This window comes from Nycticebus coucang, chromosome 7 (assembly GCF_027406575.1).
Source record: "Nycticebus coucang isolate mNycCou1 chromosome 7, mNycCou1.pri, whole genome shotgun sequence".
In the NCBI taxonomy this organism is placed as follows: Eukaryota; Metazoa; Chordata; class Mammalia; order Primates; family Lorisidae; genus Nycticebus; species Nycticebus coucang.
In genome coordinates, this window is record NC_069786.1 from 98,510,066 (window position 1) to 98,533,421 (window position 23,356).

Below are 23,356 nucleotides of genomic sequence, written 5' to 3' on the forward strand. Positions count from 1 at the left end.
TGTAGACAGAAATGAGTTGAGACTTTGAAACTCTGGCCTCTTCCTGGATTGTTTTGGCGTTTGGGTGCCTTGTTTGGGCACACACACACACACACACACACACACACACACTCACTCACTACACACACTCACCACACACACTCTCACACACATATATACACTCCCACACACATGCTCATGCACACACTCTCTCCACACTCACACACACAACTCTCACACACACTTTGTACACACACACTCTCTTCACACACACATGCACTCCACACACACATTCTCACACCCACTTTCTCCACACATACACTCACACTCTCACACTCTCCACACACACTCCATACCCACTCGCACACACACTCTCACACACTCTCCACACACACACTTTCCACACACACAGTCTCTCCACATTCAACACTCTCACATGCATACTCTCCACACCCACACTCTTACACACACTTTCTCCACACACACATTCACTCTCTCCACACACAGACACACACTCTCTCTACACTCACACATTCACGCACTCTCTCCACACACACTCTCACACACACTCTCCACACACCCACACTCGCATGCTCACACACACTCTTTCTCTACACTCTCACACCGACACTTACTCTCCACACACTCATACTCACACACACACTTTCACACACTCACACACACCCCCTCTCTCCCACACTCTCCACACACACTCTCGTTAGCACTGCGTCTCTCTATGGTACTGCTCTATTGCCCGTGTTCCCTTTACTACTCAATCTCTCTCTCCATTCGGACAACTCTTAGTCACATTCCAGTTTGGCTTCAGTCTGCATCAATTCAATGAAACAATTATTTTTTTCTTTTTTTTTTTTGAGACAGAGTCTCACTATGTTGCCCTGGGTAGAGTGCTGTGACGTCACAGCTCACAGCAATCTCAAACTCTTGGGCTTAAGCGATTCTCTTGCCTCAGCCTCGTGACTACAGGTGCCCGCCCCAATGCCCAGCTATTTTTCTGTTGCAGTTGTCATTGTTGTTTAGCAGGCCCAGGCTGCGTTCAAACCTGACAGCCTTGGTATATGTGCCTGGTGCTGAAATCACTGTGCTATGGGAGCCGGCCCAGTGAAGCAATTCTTGCTGAAGCCACCAAGAACCTCCTAACAACTAGACTTATATTTCTCATCATTTCACATATGGCTTTCTTTTCTGGGAATGCCCCTTCCTGCACTGTCAGTGAAGGCCTTGTCCCCCTTCAAGTGCAATTCAGTTATCATCACCGACTGTGAGCAACTTGTGTGGGGCCTGCTGTGTGGAACAGATGAACTGTGAATGAATGAGTGGTGTCACCATGCAAAGTCATCTTGGACACTTCCTTCATTTCTTCACTGTTTCCAATGATCTCCAGAACTCATCAAGCTGGAGTTAAGAGATACCCAGGGTTCAGGCACTTACTTTCTGATTACTCTTTTCTGTGGGATCCACAGTTTGTTCATAACATTTTTTCTTTTTCTTTTTTTTTTTTTGCAGTTTTTGGCTGGGCCTGGGTTTGAACCTACCACCTCCAGCATATGGGGCCGGCACCCTACCCCTTTGAGCCACAGGTGCTGCCTCATAAAATTTTTTCATAACCAGATTAATACACTTGAGAAACCCTAATCACTGAAAAGATTATGGTGTCTTCCACCCCATGTGTAATTCAGTATTAAAACAAGACTAGTAGATTTGTGATTTTTTACCCCCCTAGGAGTACCTTAGAATTTTTTTTCTTTTAAAATATCAAATAAAGGGCCAGGTATGGTGGCTCATGCCTGTAATCCTAACAGAGTGGTGAAATTAGATGCAGAAAAACACAAATATTTAGTATATTGACATGTGGAGGGGCAGCCAGTTTTGATTTCTGCCCTGTGTTTCTACCTGTATATTATATCACAGCAAAACTACCTTTATTAGATAGATTTAAAAAGAAAAAAAAGAAGGCAGAGGTAGGTGGATTGCCTGAGCTCAGAAATTTGAGACCAGCCTGAGCTAGACCGAGACCAAGTCACTAAAAAAAATCTAAAAAACTAGCTGGGGGGCTGAGGCAAGAGGATCTCTTGAGCTCAAGAGTTTGAGGTTGCTGTGAGCTATGATGGCACAGCACTCTACCCAGGGTGTCAGAGTAAGACTGTCTAAAATAAAATAAAATAAAATATCAAACATAAAAGCTTTTCAAAAAATTTTCTCCTCATTTCTTTGGTATCTCTGTTTTGCTGGTTCCCTAATTAATTATATCACTTAAAAATGTGATCACAGGCAGTATAGTTCAATGGTTAATAATAAGACATACTTTGGATTATGTGTACTGGCTCTGCCACATATTGGCTTTGTGACCTTGGGTAACTTACTGGAACCTCCCTGTGCCTCAACTGAGGCATCTCTAAAACGGGGATTATAAAAGTGTTGACCTTGGGTTGTTGGATTGTTTTGAGGTTAATAAACAGCAAGCACTGTGCCTGTTATATAGAGAGTTATATATATTTTGTACTTAGTATTAATATAGATTGTACAGAGATTTGCTTGGTAATGCCTTTCCCCTACACTATTGAGGTCCTTGAATCTTTTTTTTTTTTTTTTATAAATTACAGAATTTGTAGACTCATAAACCTATGATAACCAAATGTGTATTATTATTTTTTCTTTTTTTTGTTTTTTGGCCGGGGCTAGGTTCGAACCCGCCACCTCCAGCATATGGGACCGGTGCCCTACTCCTTGAGCCACAGGCGCCGCCCACCAAATGTGTATTATTAACATAAAGATACATGGATCAATGACATAAAAGAGTACAGAAAATAGTTCCAAGTATACAGAAAATAGATTTTTAATAAATATGTCAATTCAATGAAGAAAAGACTATCTTTTTTTATTTTTAATTTTTTTTGTAGAGATAGAGTCTCACTTTATGGCCCTCGGTAGAGTGCCGTGGCCTCACACAGCTCACAGCAACCTCCAACTCCTGGGCTTAAGCGATTCTCTTGCCTCAGCCTCCCGAGTAGCTGGGACTACAGGCAAGACTATCTTTTTTTAGAGACAAAATCACACTTTGTCATGCTCGGTAGAGTGCCGTAGCGTCACAGATCACAGCAACCTCTAGCTCTTGGGCTTAGGCCATTCTCTTGCCTCAGCCTCGCAAGTAACTGGGACTATAGGCACCCACCATAACGCCCGGCTATTTTTTTTTGCAGTTTGGCTGGAGCTGGGTTCGAACCCGCCACCCTCCGTATATGGGGCTGGCACCCTACTCACTGAGCCACAGGCGCCGCCCGAGAAAAGATTATCTTTTCAAAGCAAGAGCCTGCTTATGCCATATATATACAATATACAAATTCATTTCCCTTCTTGACATTTCTATCCTCCTTTATTTATTTATTGCCTTAATGTCAATGCTGTATAAAAACATCCAATTTATGTTTTTCGTTTGCTTTTAAGTGCTAACCATTTTTTTTTTTTAATTTTTTGTTGGGAATTCTTTGTCGGTACAAGAAACCAGGTTACACTGATTGCATTTATTAGGTAAAGTCCCTTTTAACTTGTCAGACACTGTATCTTATTGTCAATGCAAAACCTGTTGCCTAGTGGTCATGCAGGTGATGTTTAACAAATGAATGGGTGATCAGTAGGCAAGTAAATGTAACTCCATTGATTCTCTTGCAGAGCTCTCTAAATTTACTCGACTATCTAGAGAAACAAAGTAGAATAAATGAAGATGATCTGACATTCCTGGAGAACCTCTTTAAAACAGTTGCACCTAAACTTATAAAAATGATAGAGGGGTATAAAAGAGAGAGAGGTAAGTAGCTCATGCTTGCTTACTTGCACTAGACCGTGGGAATTCTTAAAACAGTAGGCCATGCATGACACACATCCATCAGTCTGATAATATTCTCTTGAGAAAGCCCCCTTTATTCATTCCACACGTGTTACTGAACACACACTATGTGCCTGGCACTGCTTTAGAAGTTGGGGGCGTAGCTAGGTACAGAGCAAAGCTCCCTCCCTCGTGGAATTTACAGTCTAGTAGGGGAAAGGAGTTTTAAACAAATGTCTTGTACTTCTTTTTTTTTTTTTTTGTAGAGACAGAGTCTCACTTTATGGCCCTCGGTAGAGTGCCGTGGCCTCACACAGCTCACAGCAACCTCCAACTCCTGGGTTTAAGCTATTCTCCTGCCTCAGCCTCCCGAGTAGCTGGGACTACAGGCGCCCGCCACAACGCCCGGCTATTTTTTGGTTGCAGTTCAGCCGGGGCTGGGTTTGAACCCGCCACCCTCAGTATATGGGGCCGGCGCCTTACCGACTGAGCCAAGGCACCGCTTTGTCTTGTAATTCTTAATATGGGAGTGAGAGTGTAGGAAATGGTTTTTGAATGAAGAAACAAAAATGAAGGCAGGCTAGCATGGAGATAAAGAGTGGAGTCTCCAGACTCGCTGTAACTCCACTTGGTAGTCATGCAATTGCCCTTTCTTGGCTTTTCTGTCTCACATTCTCCATCTGTAAAGTAGACTAATAGGTTTTTGTGAGGATTGAATGAGATAATTTCTTTTTTTTTTGTGGTTTTTGGCCGAGGCTGGGTTTGAACCCACCACCTCCAGCATATGGGACTGGCGCCCTATCCCTTTGAGCCACAGGCGCCGCCCTGAGATAATTTCTTTTTTTTTTTCCTCTTTTGAGACAGAGTCACACTCTGTTACCCTGGGGTTGAGTGCCACAGCATCGTCATAGCTCATAGTAACCTCGAACTCTTGCTCAAGTGATCTTTATGCCTCAGCTTCTCCAGTAACTGGGACTATAAGCACTGGCCACAACACCCAACTTATTTTTCTATTTTTTGTAGAGATGGGGTCTCGCTCTTGCTCAGGCTGGTCTCGAACTCCTAAGCTCAAGCAATCCATCTGTCTTGGCTTCCCAGAGTTCTAGGATTACAGGCATGAGCCACCACACTTGGCCCGATGAGATAATTTCTATAAAATGCACATCTGGCACTGAGTAAGCATTTAGCACATGTTGCTATTATGACTATGTTTGTCAGAGAGAAAAGTTCATGTTCTCTGAGAACTTTCTTTAAAAAAAAAAAGAACAAAAACCTGTCTAATAAAGGTAATTTTGCTGATATTCTATAGAAGTAGAAACACAGGGCAGCTCAAACCTGGCTGCCCCTCCACATGTCAATATGCTAAATATTTGTGTTTTTCTGCATCTAATTTCTCCACTATTAAACAAGAGATATACATAAAAACTCATGAATATCTTCATGAAGTTTTTATGCCACATTCATAAGTTAGCTGCTAGTGAGTGCAAATTTCTTTGGTTAAAAAATGATACTAACTGGGCTTGGCACCTGTGGCTCAAGTGGCTAAGGCGCCAGCCATATACACCTGAGCTGGCAGGTTCGAATCCAGCCTGGGCCCACCAGACAACAATGATGGCTGCAACAAAAAATAGCTGGGCATTGTGGTGCCTGTAGTCCAGCTACTTGGGAGGCAGAGGCAAGAGAATCACTTGAGCTTAGGAATTGGAGGTTGCTGTGAGCTGTGATACCACTGCACCCTAGCCAGGGCGACAGCTTGAGACTCTTGTCTCAAAAAAAAAAAAAAAAAAGATACTAAGAGGAAACAGCTCCCTAAAAATTCAATTAATAAAGAATGAGTTGAACAAAAGAGCACTGTTGTTAAATTGATAAAATCCTGGCTGGGCTGTGGCTCACACCTGTAATTCTAGCACTGTAGGAGGCCAAGGCAGGAGAATCGCTTGAATCCAGGAGCTTGAGGTTGCTGTGAGCTAGGCTGAGGCCACAGCACTCTAGCCTAGGCAACAAAGTGAGACTCTCAAAAATAAAAAAAATTGATGAAATTGCAAACAATGATTCAAGCAATGACTAAATGTAAAATTTAAGTAAAAGTCATGAAGAATATAATCAGTTCTTATTAAATTATTAAGGGGGAAATCAAAAACAGGAAGTTGATACTGAGAGAATATTCGGAACTCGTACATGAACTCTGAACACAGAGATTTTTTCCTGAACACGTTATCATTTCTTTGTAATATCACAAACAAAGTAAACCACAGGGCAAGTGGTCATATTATTTTGAATGTTTGAAGTCTGGAGAAGACACACTAGTTTCTATACAGTTAATGTTTTCATTTACCTGTGTGAGGACTGACCTTTAGATCAGAAGAGTTCTAATTTTCATTTTTATTTTCTATAACCTACTTCTGTGTGATATCTTTTAGGTGTCAATCATTATTGATATTTTAATATTTACTTTTTTTTTTTTTGTAGAGACAGAGTCTCACTTTATGGCCCTCGGTAGAGTGCCGTGGCCTCACACAGCTCACAGCAACCTCCAACTCCTGGGCTTAAGGCGATTCTCTTGCCTCAGCCTCCCAAGTAGCTGGGACTACAGGCACCCGCCACAACGCCCGGCTAATATTTACTTTCTATAGTCTTAAGAGTTTGGGCCTAATTCTGCCTTTAGAGGAAAGACTGAAGTAGATGTGCAGATTTTAGACTTTTTTAAGGTGCAATCCAAAGTCCAAGTCCATTGTATCTGATTACGATACTAGCTTTATTTAAGGACTACTTGGCTAACTTTCTGAGTTTTCTTGAGCCTTGGTGTTTGCCTTAGTATTCTAAATTTATTTCTAAAAAGATGTATATAATTATAAAATTAAATAAAAATTCAAATAATAGTAGTATGGAGTATAGAAGGTAAAAGTTTCTCTCTTCTCCTCCTTCCTCCGTTGCTAACCCATTCCCCAGAGGTAACCACTGTCTGGAATATAACTTTGTTAAAAAAAAAAAAAAAGAATATATTCTTGTAGATTTCCTTCTATCTGGAAACAGTTGTGTGTGTCTATAAATATTATATATATATTTAATTAAGACCATGCTAATCATATTATATAATTTGCTTTTTTTCCTAAATACAGCTGACATTTCCATGAATATAATATAGATGTAGCTCATTCTTATCAATGATTCCATAGAAATCCATTTTATGGATACACATATAATATTTTTATGTAATTACCACTTTTTTTTTTTTATTGTTGGGGATTCATTGAGGGTACAGTAAGCCAGGTTACACTGATTGCAATTGTTAGGTAAAGTCCCTCTTGCAATCATGTCTTGCCCCCATAAAGTGTGACACACACCAAGGCCCCACCCCCATAATTACCACTTTTGAATTGTTTTCCTTTTCTCTTCCTCTCTTTCTTTCTTCTTCTTCTTTTTTTTTTTCTTCTTTTTTTACTATTATAGTCTGAATTCTGATATAAATTTTTGGGGTAATGCTTTTGGAATTTCTACCTGGTAATTTTCTAGTACGTTAAGCACCATAAATTCAGAAATAGTATTTGATAAAGTATATAGTAATTTTAAGGAAGTAATAAAATTATAAAAATAAAGACATAAAAACAATAAGAAAGAAAATATAATAATACAAGGCATAAAAATATAAGAATAATAAAAATAACTTATAATTTGCATTTCTTATGGGTATATATTGAGACCACTATAAGCAAATGCCATTAGAAATGTACAAGTCTCTTTAAAATACTTTTGATGGCTGCTTTTTTCTTTTTTTTTTTTTGTGGTTTTTGGCCGGGGCTGGGTTTGAACCCGCCACCTCCGGCATATGGGACCAGCGCCCTACACCTTGAGCCACAGGCGCCGCCCTGATGGCTGCTTTTGATGATTGGTTATTTTGGATTGCTACTAGTCAAAAGGTGATTTTTGTTTCCCTGTTTGTTTTTTTCAGCTGCCCAGTTAGCGATGCCTCCTGTTGACGAGGAAACTGAGTCATTGCATCAAGGAGAGGAAGAACTGTTTTCCGGATCTGACACTAAAAAATTCCATGAAGCCTTACCGGTAGGTTTGGTGGTATGCTGGTCAATGTAATAACTGGTTCCATCTTCTACCCCCACCCCAAAACAAGAAGGAAAGAGAAATAGAGAGAGAAAGATCTTGATTTGTAGTGCTGGCTGTAAATATTCCCACCACAGCTGATTTCAAGTAAACATCATGATATCAACCAAATTGCACATTTTCTGAAAATTTAATAGTTGGCTCTCACTGGCTGGTTTGAGTTGACTGCACTGCAGCCCTGTGTTGCTTGGCAGTGGTTCCTTCATTCTTCTCTGTGGGATGCAAATAGAGCTAGCTTCATGGGCATATACTCTGTGCAGTTGTTACAGGGCCCCACGCTTTGTTTAATGCTGTTGTTACCATTTTGAAATTCTTAAAGACAGGGTCCCACTCTGTCACCAAGATCAGCAGTGGCACCATCACAGCTCACTGCACTCTCAAACTCCTGGATGCCAACAATCCTCTTGCCTCAGCCTCCTGAGTAGTGGGGACTACAGGCATACACCATCATGCTCAATTTTTTTTCCTACTTTTTGTAGAGCTAGAGTTATGCTGTGTTGCCCAGGCTGATCTGAAATTCCTGACCTCAAAAAATCCTCCTGATTTGGCCTCCCAAAGTGCTGGGATTACAGGCATGAGCCACTGCATCCAGCCCACAGAAGCTTTTTGAAAAGTAGTTTTCCAGCACTGACATTCTAGGATCCCCCAATTCTAAGTTAAATTGCCTGCTAAGCCTAACTCTCCCCACCTGCTTTTCCAAGTAGTTCTGTGGTTAGATACTGAAGTGCACATAGAACACACACACACACACACACACACTCACTCACGCACAAGACTCTGCTCTTTGTTTTTTAAAAATCCATTGTTTGTAAAGGGGTGTGGCTCAGCTGTGGTCTCTGAAGTGCTGCAGCAGTGCTGACCTGTGATGACTCTGGCCACAGCCAGATGAAATTAGGAGCTAGTTGTGGTAGTGCTGGAAGTGCAGGGGGTTGGGGACAGCACCTCACATCACATACATTCTCAGACTCTGGAGGATGGGAAGCTGTCTTAAAAGTTACTGGGCAACCCTGCCCCTCTCCAACAAGTGATGGATAAAATAAAACTCAGTGAAACATCTCATATTTCTTGTGCACCTGAGGAGTTTTCTTACATAAAAGAACACTGCCTGGGGCAGGTGAGGTGGCTCACACCTGTAATCCTAGCACTTTGGGAGGCCCGTGCAGATGGATTGCCTGAAATCACAGGTTCGAGACCAGCCTGAACAAGAGGCAGACCCCATCTCTAAAAGTAGCCGGGTGTTGGGGCGGGTGCCTATAGTCCCAGCTACTCGGGAGGTTGAGTCAAGAGAATCGCTTGAGCACAAGAGTTTGAGGTTGCTGTGAGCCATGCTGCCAGGGCACTCTACTGAGGGTGGCAAAGTGAGTCTCTGTCTAAAAAATAATAAAATAAAATAAAATATACTGCCAGTAATTGGACTTTAAGCAACATCTCCTAATTTGTTTAAAAACAAAATCAGAGCCAGCTGGGGTGACTCAGACCTGTAATCCCAGTGACTCAGGAGGCAGAGGCAGGAGGATCTCTTGAGACCAGAAGTTCAAGAGCAGTCTGGGCAATATAGGAAGACACTGCCCTCCCCAATTCTACAAACATTTTTTAAAAAATTAGCTAGCCTGACCTGGTTTCTTGTACCCTCAATGAATCCCCAACAACAATAATAATAATGATAATAAAACAGTAATTAACCCCCCACCCCCAATAAAAATTAGCAAGCCTGATGGTAAGTACCTGTAGTCCTAGCTACTGAGGAGGCTGAGGCAGGAGGATCACTTGAGCCCAGGAGTTCGAGAGTTATAGCATAACTCTCCCTATATTTTCTGGGCAATATAGGGAGACACTGCCCTCCCCATCTCTACAAACATTTTTTTAAAAAATTAGCTAGCCCATCCAAGCACTAACCAGGCCCAACCCTGCTTAGCTTCCGAGATCAGACGAGATCGGGCGCGTTCAGGGTGGTATGGCCGTAGACATAAAAATTAGCTAGCCTATGGCAGCGCCCGTAGCTCAGTTGGCAGGGCGCCAGCCACATATACCGAGGCTGGTGGGTTTGAACCTGGTCCAGGCCTGCTAAGCAACAATGACAACTGCAACCAATTGTGGCGGGCGCCTGCAGCTACTTGGGAGGCTGAGGCAAGGGAATCTCTTAAGCCCAAGAGTTTAAGGTTTCTGTGAGCTGTGATGCCATGGCACTCTACCAAGGGGTACAGCTTGAGACTATTGCAAATAAATAAATAAATACATAAACAAATTAGCTAGCCTCATGGCAAGTACCTATAGTCCCAGCAACTCAGGAGGCTGAGGCAGCTGGATCACTTGAGCCCAGGAGTTTGAGGTTACAGTGAGTTATGATCATGCCACTACACTCTAGCCTGCACAACAGAGTGAGACCCAATCTCTAAACAACTAAAAACTCTAAGTTGATATTTTGGAGTGTGGTATAGGGTTTTCTTAAAGAGAGGAATGCTTCTCTATTGAGGAGATCTACCAACTGTTCCTTTGTAAGGTCTTAGTGGATTCTCTTGAAAAATCAAAAGAAGTTGATTTGTGGGACATTCATTCATTCATTTGTGGGACATTCATTCATTCATTTTACTCTGACACAGAGACTTGAAGGGTGTTAGCAGGGGATGCAGCATCCTCAGGAAAAGAGAGGTAGATAGACCTTCACGCTTTCTCCTAGCTCCTGTTCAGGCTCATTTTATCCTCCAAGGGAAGACAAATCAAGGAAATTCAGGGCTTGGAGATGCTGGGCAGAGCCAGCTGCTGCCTTCACGTTGCCCTTAGTCTCAGAAGATTCACTGAACTGCTGGACAAAACTAGGAGGCAGCCTGGCCAGGCCTTTGTATGTCACTTAGATTCTGATTCTAGGACTCTGCAGGAAGGGGACCATGGCTTATGAAGAGTAAGGCTGGAAGTCTTTTGGAAAGTAAAACTAAAACTACTGTGCATTTGCTCCCAGAGCTAAGGATACAACACTGGGGAACTCTCACAATAATGGGAAGTTCCTCCTAGGTAGAAGCTGCTCTTAAAAAAAAAAAGGAAATTCCACTATTGTGCAGCCCTGTGGGTGAAGCAGTGTGGCTTTGGTCACTCTCCTGCAGCCATAAGCCTGGGGGCCTCCAGCAGGAAGGCATCTCCAGGGACTTGGGGTGACTTGCTGGTCCCCTCACACAGGGTCAGTGCTTCCCTGACACTTGGTCAAGTCCTCTCTGGGGCTTTGTGCGTAGGCTGAGGACTGAGGACAAGGGGTGACAGTGGTGGTAAAGGGGGAGGAGAATATGGAAAGAACAGGGCCCTAGACTTAAATTTTGTGTTTCCTAGTGTAAAATGTAAATGTAGGCCCGAAGAAAAGTCTGTGTTGTATCCTTGCCTCTCCTCCTTCATCACTTACCATTTTTATTTGTTTTATGATTTGTCCTATTGTCACTGTTGAGAAAAAACAACCCAGATCTCCCCTTTGTCACCAGAGAGATAGCATACTAACATGCTGACTCCCTGTGACAGTATCTCCAGGAGCAGAGTACAGAGACTGTCTTCAGCATCCTACTACGATGTCTGGATGTACCATCGCTTCCTCAGCCACTCTCTATTGGTGGAAATTAGGCTATTTCCAATTCTTAGTTATTCCTGTAATGCCACCGAGAAGGAACGCCCTTGTGCACATGTCCTGTTGTATTTTTTGCCGGTGTATCTTCGTGAAGCTTCCCCTTTGGGAAGAGGGAGTTGATTCTCCTTCTTTCTCCTGCTAATGCCCTTTTGTATGGCTGGGGATTAAATGTCTGCCCTTCACTGTACTGAGTCTAGATTTTTTTTTTTTTTTTTTTGTAGAGACAGAGTCTCACTTTATGGCCCTCGGTAGAGTGCCATGGCATCACACAGCTCACAGCAACCTCCAACTCCTGGGCTTAAGCAATTCTCTTGCCTCAGCCTCCCAAGTAGTGAGTCTAGATTTTTGACCTTTATCTTAACTATGTGAATTTCCTGTACTCCCTACATTGTCTGTTTCCTTAACAGGAGGGGCCTTGGCAGCACCAGCATTGAAGGTGCAATGGTGGGTGTTTCTAACACAGATTTTACAACTTGAATCAGTATGGCAGGAGTAGATGTATTTGAGATATACCAAATAATTCAAGGTGACTTGATAGAGAAGATTTACAGATTAGTGGATAATTCATTTGTTATTTCAGTTCAAGGCAGGGCATAGCCACGTGTTGTGGTGGGCACCTGTAGTCCCAGCTACTTGGGAGGCTGAGGCAAGAGAATCGCTTAAGCCCAAGAGTTAGAGGTTGCTATGAGCTGTGATGCCACAGCACTCTATTGAGGGCAACATAGTGAGACTCTGTCTCCAGGAAAAAAAAAGGCAATAATAAAATAATTCAAGGCAGGGCAGTGAATATAGGTATTATACCAGTTCTTCCGTGGGGTGTGGGACAGGCTGGGTGGCTTCTGCTCTGAATACTCAGCATAGCTGATTCTGGGGAATATGGACAACCGCTCTTCCTCCACCCTTCAGAATGAGGTCACCCTCTGAGGGGGAGAGGAGCCTCTGCAGGGCTGAAGCCTGCAGGCAAGTAATGACCATGGACTGTGCGGTCTGAGGACAGAGTGGCTCCAGATGCTGCTTCTGTTTGTCAGAGAGAGAAAAACAAGAGGAGGGACTTGGCAGTGCCCCGAATCTCTGCCCAGATACCATGACCTTAGGAAAACGTTCCAGAATCTACCACTGAGCTATACTGCTTAGGACTAAACTATTTTTTGTGAAGTCTGTCTGTGATATGTAAGGTTTATCAAAGCCCAGTCCTCAGTTTTTTCTGGAATATTAACCTTCAGAGCCTAAGACACGCAGCTTTCCAGAATTCAGCCTTTTTGCTAACCTGGAAGTTGTGTGCTGTGGTATTGGTGACAATGATATTGGGGAGGATTCCCATCACGGAGCACCGGCCAGTGTGACAGCATTCCAGGAGATGATGCTATTTAATCTTCCAGTCACCTAGACATGGGTACTACTGTTATCTGCACTTCATGATGGGGAAACTGAGACCCGTGACATCTAGTACTTTGCTAAGGTGCTGCAGCCAGTGGAGCTGGCATTTGAGCCCAGCAGTCTGACTCCGGGTTCCACCACTGTGGAGCCGCGTGAGCTCAGGCAGCCACTTCACTTCCTAAAGGATAAGGCAGTTTCTTTCTGCTATACAATTCTGCACTTCCAAGGTTTAGACATGGCTTCTTCTGGAGTGTTACCTTCTCTCAAGGTGAAAAAGAATTTCCAGGTGCTATGAGCCACTGCAGTTTGGGTTGCTTTTCATATATTTTCTGTTCTGGGGAAGATGGACTTCTTAGCTGAGCCTGAGGACTGACCTTAACCATAGTTAATTATTAACTTGTGCCCAGAGACAAAGGCAGAGCTTGGTGGATTCTATTACAAATTTGCTGTGAGTGAGAGAAGAAAACTGTTTTATGTTATGTTACATTTTCCTGGTACTGTCACGTGACAAATAACCCATCTGTCAGTTTTCTATGTTAGATTCTTATCCAGAGGAACCAGAGAGTTTGCAGGAATAGTTTAAAGCAGTGTGATACTCAGCCAATGCCAAAGGCGTGACTAAGCTAATTCCAATGGCTTCCCCAAATTGGTCCCTGGGCCTTTCTTTTTGTTTTCTCTTTTTTTCCTCTTCAGATCCACCTAGCCTCTGTATATCCAGTGACAGATAAATGCTGACTTAACCCAATCATGCTTCTACCAGGAACCTGTGATCTGATCCATGTAATCTTAATTCCCCAACCCATGGCCTGCCAGAAGGGTAGTGTCCCACCACACAAAGCAGAAAGGAATGTGAGAACATCAGCCTCTCCTATCAGGAAGGGAAAAGTGGCTGAATTTATGTTGCAGGAGTGCCTTGAGGGAAAAACAATTCTCTAGAATTACTTACGTAATTATAAAATTATTAGTAAGGAAATCTAAGTGCGTGGGTGAAGATATTTGAAGAGTCTGAATACTTCTCTTTTCAAGTGACAGCACTTCCAATCGCGTGCTAGCTTGGTCTCCATGGTGATATTGGCAGCATCTGCCAACACTCAATTCTGAAGCCAGAACAAAGGTCTAGACCAGTGATTTTCAAACCATGTGCTATGGCATGCTGGTGGGCTATGAAAAAATTTTTTTTTTTTTTTGTAGAGACAGAGTCTCACTTTATGGCCCTCGGTAGAGTGCTGTGGCATCACACAGCTCACAGCAACCTCCAACTCCTAGGCTTAAGTGATTCTCTTACCTCAGCCTCCCAAGTAGCTGGGACTACAGGTGCCCGCCACAACACCCGGCTATTTTTTTGTTGCAGTTTGGCCGGGGCCGGGTTTGAACCCGCCACCCTTGGTATATGGGGCCGGTGCCTTACCGACTGAGCCACAGGTGCCGCCCATGGCTATGAAAATTTTTTAAGATCATTAATTAAATTATTTTTGAAAGAAGTTCGAAGCAAGTAAGTATATTCCTTTTTTTTTTTTTTTTACTGTTTTTTTAATCAACATAAATTTATGAGTGTCGTGGAAGTCTAACTATAGGTTCAACTGTGCTTGAGATAAAAAAAAAAAAGGTTGAAAATGGGCAGCGCCTGTGGCTCAGTGGGTAGGGCGCTAGGCCCATATACCGAGGGTGGCGTGTTCAAACCCGACCCGGCCAAACTGCAACAAAAAAATAGCCGGTGTTGTGGCAGGTGCCTGTAGTCCCAGCTACTTGGGAGGCTGAGGCAAGAGAATTGCCTAAGCCCAGGAGTTCAAGGTTGCTGTGAGCTGTGTGATGCCAAGGCATTCTACCAAGGGCAATAAAGTCAGACTCTATCTCTACCAAAAAAAAAAAGGTTGAAAAACACTGGTCTAGGCACTTTCTTTCATCAGGAGCACTCTACCTAGGTAGGGTCCAGCCCTTAATGGCTTCGAGGGCTTACAGCTGTTTGTTTCTGACTTGGTTCTTTCCCCCTTCGTGATTACCTGTGCTCTTGCTGCCTTGTTCAGTATCAAGCATACCTTTGGCTATGGAAATAATGCTATTACATTTTCAGTCATGCATACCCTCTGGGTTACTTCTAGAAAGGGGAATTTTTTTTTTTTTTTTTTTTTTTGCAGTTTTTGGCCAGGGCTGGGTTTGAACCCACCACCTCCAGCATATGGGGCCAGTGCCCTACTCCTCTGAGCCACAGGCTCCGCCTGGGAATTTTTTTTTTTTAATCCACTGAAAGCATTTCCTTTCTGTGGATCAAAGAAAGGAAGGGTGCCTAGTTTTCAAGAGATCCGTTTCACAGAGGCTAGTTGTATTGAGGCTTCTCTGAAGCCAACTCAGCCAATTTGTCATTGCTTTTTTGGAGGCTCTTTACAATAGCCTTCAAAAATAACTACACGTTTTTAAATTCTTACTTTGATACGTGAGTGTATGTGTGTATATATATATATATATATTTTTTTTTTTTTTTTTTGAGATAGTGTTCTTGCTATGTTGCCCAGGCTGATCTCGAATTCCTAGGCTCAAAGGCTCCTCTCACCTCAGCCTCCTGAGGAGCTGGGACCACAGGTGCATGCCACTGCACTGGCTTGTATATTATTTTTATAAAGTTAAAAAGGAGATTTCTTTGTTTTTGGAGGAATCAGATCACTCCATATCACTACCATCTGAAGAAAAGAAAACCTGTTTTTTAATTTAGTTGTCTTCTCAAATCCTTACCTATGCTTTCTTCATATTGCTAATCCAAAACTGAAGATGCTTTTGCAAAAATGCTGGATTTGCAATATTAAAACACATATTCTGTTTTCTAACTCTGATAATTGAGATTTTCCGATCAAACCAGGTGAAGTCTGAATTTGAATCAGGACATGGCATTCCACCTTAGAATTATATTTTTTTATTATGACTTTTTTTTTTTTTGAGACAGCGTCTCACTGGGCTCTAGGACTTAAAAAGAATCTTTGAAATTGTTTTTAGATCATAGTTTTTTTTTTTTTTTTGTAGAGACAGAGTCTCACTTTATGGCCCTCGGTAGAGTGCCGTGGCATCACACAGCTCACAGCAACCGCCAACTCCTGGGCTTAAGTGATTCTCTTGCCTCAGCCTCCCGAGCAGCTGGGACTACAGGCGCCCACCACAACGCCCGGCTATTTTTTTGTTGCAGTTTGGCCTGGGTGGGTTTGAACCCGCCACCCTCGGCATATGGGGCCAGCGCCCTGCTCACTGAGCCACAGGCGCCGCCTAGATCATAGTTTAACAGCAAAACCGAGTACAGAACGGTTAGAATCGCCAGCTTTCATTATGTGACTTGTGACTTTTTCAACTAAAGTATAAAAACATCACTTAAACAAGTGGCATTAAGGGATGTACTGTGTCCAGGCTCAGTGGCTCACGCCTGTAATCCCAGCACAGTGGGAGGCTGTGGCAGGTAGATTGTCTCATCTCAGGAATTGGAGACCAGCCTGAGCAAGAGTGAGACCCCCATCTCTAAAAATAGCCCAGCGTTATGGCAGGTCCCTGCTGTCCCAGCTACTTGGGAGGCTGAGGTAAGAGGATCGCTTGAGGCCAAGAGTTTGAGGTTGTTGTGAGCTGTGACACCACGGCACTCTACCAAGGGTGACAAAGTGTTGGGGTCCCACCCCAGGACAGGGTCCACTAAGACCCATGGAAACTGGCAGCGACCACTGAAGAAATACAGAGTTGGAAATGAGGGTAAAGAAAGAGTCGTGAGACATAGAGTAGAATTGAAGGTGGGAGCTCAGGGGTCCATTAGCCTTTTGTGGGCTTCAGACAATGGCGCCACTGAGTGTTTGCTCCTCTCTGCTTTTATTGAAGTCTATTTGCCCAGAGGGTAAGATGAGGGAGGGAACAAAGATGCCAGCATTTTCTCTGATTGAGCATATCAGCTCCTATTGTTATTATTAACCTTAAGTGTAGCCTTGAGAAATCTCAAATCTGAGCCTTGTGTTAGGAGAGCCTCCCGCTTGAGATCACACACAGAGATTTCTAGGGAGGTGTTAAACTCCGCTAGTTCCCTGTGGAGTAATCCGCTAGTTCCCTGTGGAGTAATCCGGCACCAGCGTTAACTTCTCTGAGGAATTGGTGGGAGGAAGGAATTTTACTCCCATCACCACCACAGAGGAACTTCCTCTGCATAAGATATAAACTCTTCTGCCCATATCTCAGGGCTTGAGCTACTCCCTTGATCTCTGCCTTAGGCAAATGTAAATCTCCACAGTGGGTATCTGCTTTACCTGTTTACTAGGCAGGAGATGACCCAGCTAATGTATCTTTCTAGGTCTTGTGAAGCCTCTTCTTTGACCATTTTTCCTCAGAGTGCTCACAGACCCAGGAGGGGTGTTTGTAAGCTGTATCCCCAACAGGCTAGAATTTCAGAGAAGGCAGGGGATTGCCTTTAAGCTAGCAATGGCTAACTTAAATGTAAACTAGCTGAATTTTCTTTGTTCTGACTCACTCAGAACAAAGAAAATTTTATGAGGGTGCTTTCCTTTGCCAAGAATGGGGTCTTTGGTCCCCATTCTCCCAGCAATAAAGCGAGACTCTGTCTAAAAAAAGAGAGTGAGAGATGCACCCTGCTCTTCCTCAAAATGTACCCACTGGAGTAGTTACTTCGTTAGAAACATTTAAACCCTCAGTTGAGGATTCCTACTGAGTGGTTCTATTTCTTTTTCAAGGAGACACCTGAGTACAGGATGAATGGGAAATACAGAGGCCACTGTGTCATTGTCAACAACCACAAATTTACCTCCCTAAGCGACAGACCAGGGACTGACAACGATGCTGGTAAGAAAAGTCAGAAATAGTTTATCAAATGCAAGTTGATATTTAATTTGCTCTGTCTGCTGGCGATCTTAAAATTATTATTTTTTTTACATTTTCTCTCTGTAACTTTTATCATCCATATAAATGTAAGGATGATGTCATAAATATTTCTAAGGCTCCTGCAGAACTTCAGGGTATCACCAGTCTGCTAAAGAGTAACAGGAGTCCCTGACTATTTACACCTCTGTTGTGTGGGGAGAGCTTACTGGGTCACACAAGGAAACTTGGGCTTGAGCTCTGGTGCCTCCGCTAGCTAGGGGTGTGGCCTTGGGAGAGTTGTAGGACTTCAGCCTCCTCATGTGTGAAATGGGATGAAACAGGTTGCCTGCTGATTCTCAGGACTCTTGTGACAGCGCTGAGCACTACGGGAAGTCAGGTTCCTTGCAAGATTTTGTTGTTACGGAAGTAAAAATAATCCAGAACATTAGACTATTTGCTGTGCAATTTTTAGAGCATTGTTTCACTTCCTCATTTTATTTTGTTTGCTGCATTTCATTGCTTCCTCCTCGCCTCCTTTCCTTGCAGTCTGCCTTACAGACGTGTTTCAGTGGCTCGGCTTCACAGTGTACAAGTATGATGATGTGACCAAGGTGCGCATGGACCAGATTCTCCAGGAGCAGAAGAGTCATCCGGACCATGCTAACGGGGACTGCTTCGTGTTCTGTGTTCTGACCCACGGAAATGTGGGCACTGTCTACTCTTCAGATGGGGTCTGCATTCCCATTCGGGAGATCACGTCTCACTTCACAGCCCACCAGTGCCCTGGACTGGCTGAAAAACCTAAGCTCTTTTTCTTCCAGGCCTGCCAAGGTATAGAGACACAGCACTCTGTATCCATTGAAGCAGATGCCTGGAACCCTGAGAGCACACTTCAGGATAGCATTCCTGTTGAGGCAGATTTCCTACTTGGGCTAGCCACAGTCCCTGGCTACAAGTGCTTCAGGGACGTGGAGAAAGGCAGCTGGTATATTCAATCTCTATGCAATTGTCTGAAGAAGTTGGTCCCAAGGTGAGAGTTTGGAGTTTTTCCATCCACCTGCCCGTTTGTCCATCCATCCATCCCTCCCTCCCTAACAACCTTGCATTGAGTACCAGCATAGACCTGAAAAGGAAGATAGGGAATTAAGAAAGACACCATCCCAGGCCACATGTTGCTCATGAGCTTGAGCCACAGACAAACAGACAGGGAAGAGCATCCCCAGGTGGTAAATACATGTCATGAAGCACAGTTGTTATGGAAATACATGGGACAAATACCTCATCCAGTGCTGGCGGGTCAGAGGAGGCTTCTAGCAATGGCCAATTGGTGTTAGGCAGAGAATCAGGGAGACAGACATGCTGGGCAGAGGGAACAGCATGAACAAAGGCACGGGAGGCTTTCGTTTATTCCTTCCTTTCTCATTTATCAGGCACTCATATTTGCCAAGCACCTACCTATGTGCTGGCCTGGGCATTCTATCTGCCTAACAACTTCCCTCTGCCACATCTTCGATTTCAGTAACCCTAGAATTGGGCCGTCACCAGACTCTCTTCCCTGCACTTGTGAATTCCTCTTCCCCAGCTCCTCTCCTGGCAGAGAGACCCAGCGGCCACTGACACCTCCATGAATATGTCTCCCAAATTGCCATCTCTAGTCTACTCATCTGAGAATTCCCGGAGGGCAGAAACCCTGATTCATGTAGCTTTAGCACCTGGCACAGTATCTGATATGTTGCTGGGCTTGATAAATATTTGCTGGGCTAATGAATGACTGCCTGAGCCAACCTCATTCACTGCCTGCCAGATAAACTACTTTTGTGTTGCCCTTGGAGGACATATTCTGTATGGATCTTCCAGCCTTCTCAAGGAGCACCTGCTCCTGAATTCCCATTTCTAGGAATGGCCACCATGCTGTTCTGGGAATTCAAGACTGGAGCCTTGAGTCACTTTTCCCTCTTCTTTTTTTTTTTTTTTTTTTATAGAGACAGAGTCTCACTTTATGGCCCTCGGTAGAGTGCTGTGGCGTCACATGGCTCACAGCAACCTCCAACTCCTGGGCTCAAGCGATTCTCCTGCCTCAGCCTCCTGAGTAGCCGGGACTACAGGCGCCCGCCACAACACCCGGCCATTTTTTGGTTGCAGTTTGGCCGGGGCCGGGTTTGAACCCACCACCCTCGGTATATGGGGCCGGCGCCCTACCGACTGAGCCACAGGCGCCACCCCTCTTCTTCTTTTTTTTTTTTTTTTTGCAGCTTTTGGCTGGGGCTGGGTTTGAACCCGCCACGTCTGGCATATGGGGCCAGCACCCTACTCCGTTGAGCCACAGGTGCTGCCCAACTTTTCCCTCTTCTTTACCAGCCCCTCGATGCTCCCACAGCTGTCAAAGGCCAATGTCTATGTCTTTTTTTTTTTTTTTTTTGAGACAGAGTTTTACTATGTCACCCTTAGTAGAGTGCAGTGGCATTACAGTTCACAGCAACTGCAAACTCTTGTGCTTAAGTGATTCTCTTGCCTCAGCCTCTTGAGGCAAGACAGGTCTTTAGTATGGCATTATGTAAAACATTATGGGCAGGCAAAAACCCTGATTCATATAGCTTTAGTTGGGACTACAGGTGCCCACCATAACACCCGGTTTTTTTTTTGTTGTAGTTGTCATTGTTGTTTTAGCTGGCCCAGTTTCGAACCCACCAGCCCCGGTGTTTGTAGCTGGTGCCCTAACCACTGAGTTCTGGGCGCTGAGCCCAATGTCTATGTCTTCAGGAACAAGGCAGTATCTATTGAGGGCCTGCTATGTGCCTATTATACTGGATGCTGAACTAGGGGCTAGGGGAGCAATTGTGGACAAGAGAGAAGGTATATATATATATATATATATATATATATATATACATATATATATATGTATTTTTTTCTTTCTTTCTTTTTCTTTTTTTTTTTTTTGTAGAGACAGAGTCTCACTTTATGGCCCTCGGTAGAGTGCCGTGGCCTCACACAGCTCACAGCAACCTCCAACTCCTGCGCTTAAGGCGATTCTCTTGCCTCAGCCTCCCGAGTAGCTGGGACTACAGGCACCCACCACAACGCCCGGCTATTTTTTGGTTGCAATTTGGCCGGGGCTGGGTTTGAACCTGCCACCCTCGGTATATGGGGCTGGCGCCTTACCGACTGAGCCACAGGCGCCACCCTCTTTTTTTTTTTTTTTTTGAGACAGCGTCTCACTCTGTTGCCCTGGGTAGAGTGCTGTGGTGTCATAGCTCACAGCAACCTCAAATTCCTGGGCTCAACACCTGATTAATCATTAACTATTTAAACATTCAACAGTTTACTAAAAGGAGATGGTATACAAGCCTGACTAAGCAATGCCTATTTTTTGCTACTGTAGAAATTTCTTCTTTCTTTCTTTTTTTTTTTAGAGACTCCTGAGCTCAAGCAATCCACACGCACTCAGCATTCCAGAGTTCTAGGATTACAGGCATGAGCCACCACACCCATTCCCAGTGCTAAGATTACAGGTGTGAGCTATTGCGCCCAGCCCCCTTTTATTTACTTTTTAATTGACACATCATAATTGTACTTGTTTATGGGGGTACAGTTTGATATTTTGAGATATAGATATACACACACATATATACATATCTTGTTTAATGATCAAATCAGGGTAGTTAGTATATACACCACCCCAAGAATTTGTCATTTCTTTTTGGTGAGTACCTCCAAAAGCCTCTCTTCTAGCCTGTGCGGTGGCTCATCCCTGTAATCCTAGCACTCTGGGAGGTCAAAGTGGTGGATGGATTGCCTGAGCTCAAGAGTTCGAGACAAAACCTGAGCAAGAGTGAGATCCTGTTTCTTTCTTTCTTTCTTTTTAAAAAAATTTTTTTTATTAAGTCATATACATATAGATCATGAATACATTTATGCATATGTGGGGTACAATGTGTTTTTTTTATACAATCTGACGTGTTTACATCAAACCAATCAACATAGCTTTCGCCTAATTTACTTGATTATTGTGTTAAGACATTTATGTTCTACACTTGACAGATTTGACTTGTACCCTTGCAATGTGCTCCATAGGTGTGGTCCCGCCTTTCACCCTCCCTCTGTCAAACCTCCCCCCTCCCCTCCCTTCCCACTCCATTTCTCTCCTTCATCCTGGGCCATAGTTGTGTTCTATCTTTCATAAGAAAATGTAAGTAAATAGAAGTTGGTTTCATAGAAGGACTGAGTACATTGGATACTTTTTCCTCCATTCTTGAGATACTTTACTCAGGAGAATATGTTCCAGGTCCCTCCATGAGATCCTGTTTCTAAAACAATCACCAGGCATTGTGATGGTACCTATAGTCCCAGCTTCTCCAGAGGCTGAGGCAAGAGGATTGTTTGAGCCCAAGAGTTTGAGGTTGCTATAAGCTGTAATGCCACAGCATTCTACCAAGGGCAAAAAGGTAAAACTCTGTCTCCAAAACAAACAAAACAAAACCCCCCCACAAATCCTCTCTTTTAGTTATTTTGTGGTATACAGTACTACATTATTAACTATAGTCACCCACTCTAGAACTCAGGGAGAATGGAAGGGGGCTAAGGATGAAACATTTCGATACAATGTACACCATTTGGGTGATGGGTACACCAAAAGCCCAGACTTCACCACCATACAATATATCCATGTTACAAAACTCCTAAATCTATTGGGGAAAACTGAGAACACCAGAATTAATTCCTCCCATTTAATTGTAACTTTGTACCCATTGACCAACCTTTCCCCATCTTATCTTCCCTCCTCCTCCCAAGTCTTTCATAACCAGTTTCATGATATCAACTTTTTTTTTTTGAGACAGAGTCTCACTATGTGGCCCTTGATAGAGTGCTGTGGTGTCACAGCTCACAGCAATCTCAAACTCTCGGGCTTAAGCAATTCTCTTGATATCAACTTTTTTTTGTTTTAGATTCCACATATGAGTCAGCTCATCCTTTTTTTTTTTTTTAATTTTTCTTTTTTGATGTCTGATTTACTTCACTTAATATTATGTCTTCCAGGTTCATCCATGTTGTTGCAAATGACAGGATTTTGTTTATTTTTTATGGCTGAATAGTATTCCTTTGTGTATATTTGCCACATTATCTTTATCCATTCATCTCTTGTGGGGCATTTAGGTTGATCCCCTATCTTGGCTACTGTAAATAGTGCTGAAGTAAACATGGGAGTGCAGCTATCTCTTTGAATACTGATTTTGTTTTCTCTGGATATATACTCAGTAGTGAGATTGCTGGACCACGTATTTAATATTTTGAGGAACCTCCATACTGTTTTACATAATGCCCATACTAATGTATAATCCCTCTACATCCTTGCAAACACTTGCTTTCTTTTGTTTTTTTGATAATAGCCATTCCAACTGGAGTGAGGTGGTTTGTTTTCTTCCAGTAGTTTCATGGTATCAGGTTTTATGTTTAAGGCTTCAATCCATTTCAAGTTGATTTTTATGTAAAGAGAAATGTAGGTGTCATTCTTCTGCATGCGGATATCTAATTTTCCTAGCACCATCTTTTGAAGAGACTGTCTTTTCTCCAATGTATGTTCTTGGATTCTTTGTCAAAAATCAGTTAGC

The 23,356-nt window shown here is 43.3% G+C and overlaps 1 protein-coding gene across 3 annotated transcripts in view; it reads left to right on the forward strand.

The window, feature by feature from the left end:
* The window catches only part of CASP10 (caspase 10), a 45,795-nt gene that overhangs the window by 17,053 nt on the left and 5,386 nt on the right, over positions 1–23,356 (forward strand). The window contains exons 4-8 of one of the 3 annotated variants that reach the window (XM_053596647.1): positions 3,667–3,802; positions 7,770–7,879; positions 17,621–17,729; positions 18,294–18,478; positions 18,569–18,777. In XM_053596647.1, the coding sequence (XP_053452622.1) occupies positions 3,667–3,802; positions 7,770–7,879; positions 17,621–17,729; positions 18,294–18,478; positions 18,569–18,777 (749 nt within the window). Of the gene's footprint in view, positions 1–3,666; positions 3,803–7,769; positions 7,880–17,620; positions 17,730–18,293; positions 18,778–23,356 lie in introns of all 3 variants that reach the window. The other 2 variants (XM_053596648.1, XM_053596646.1) reach the window with 2 other exon arrangements.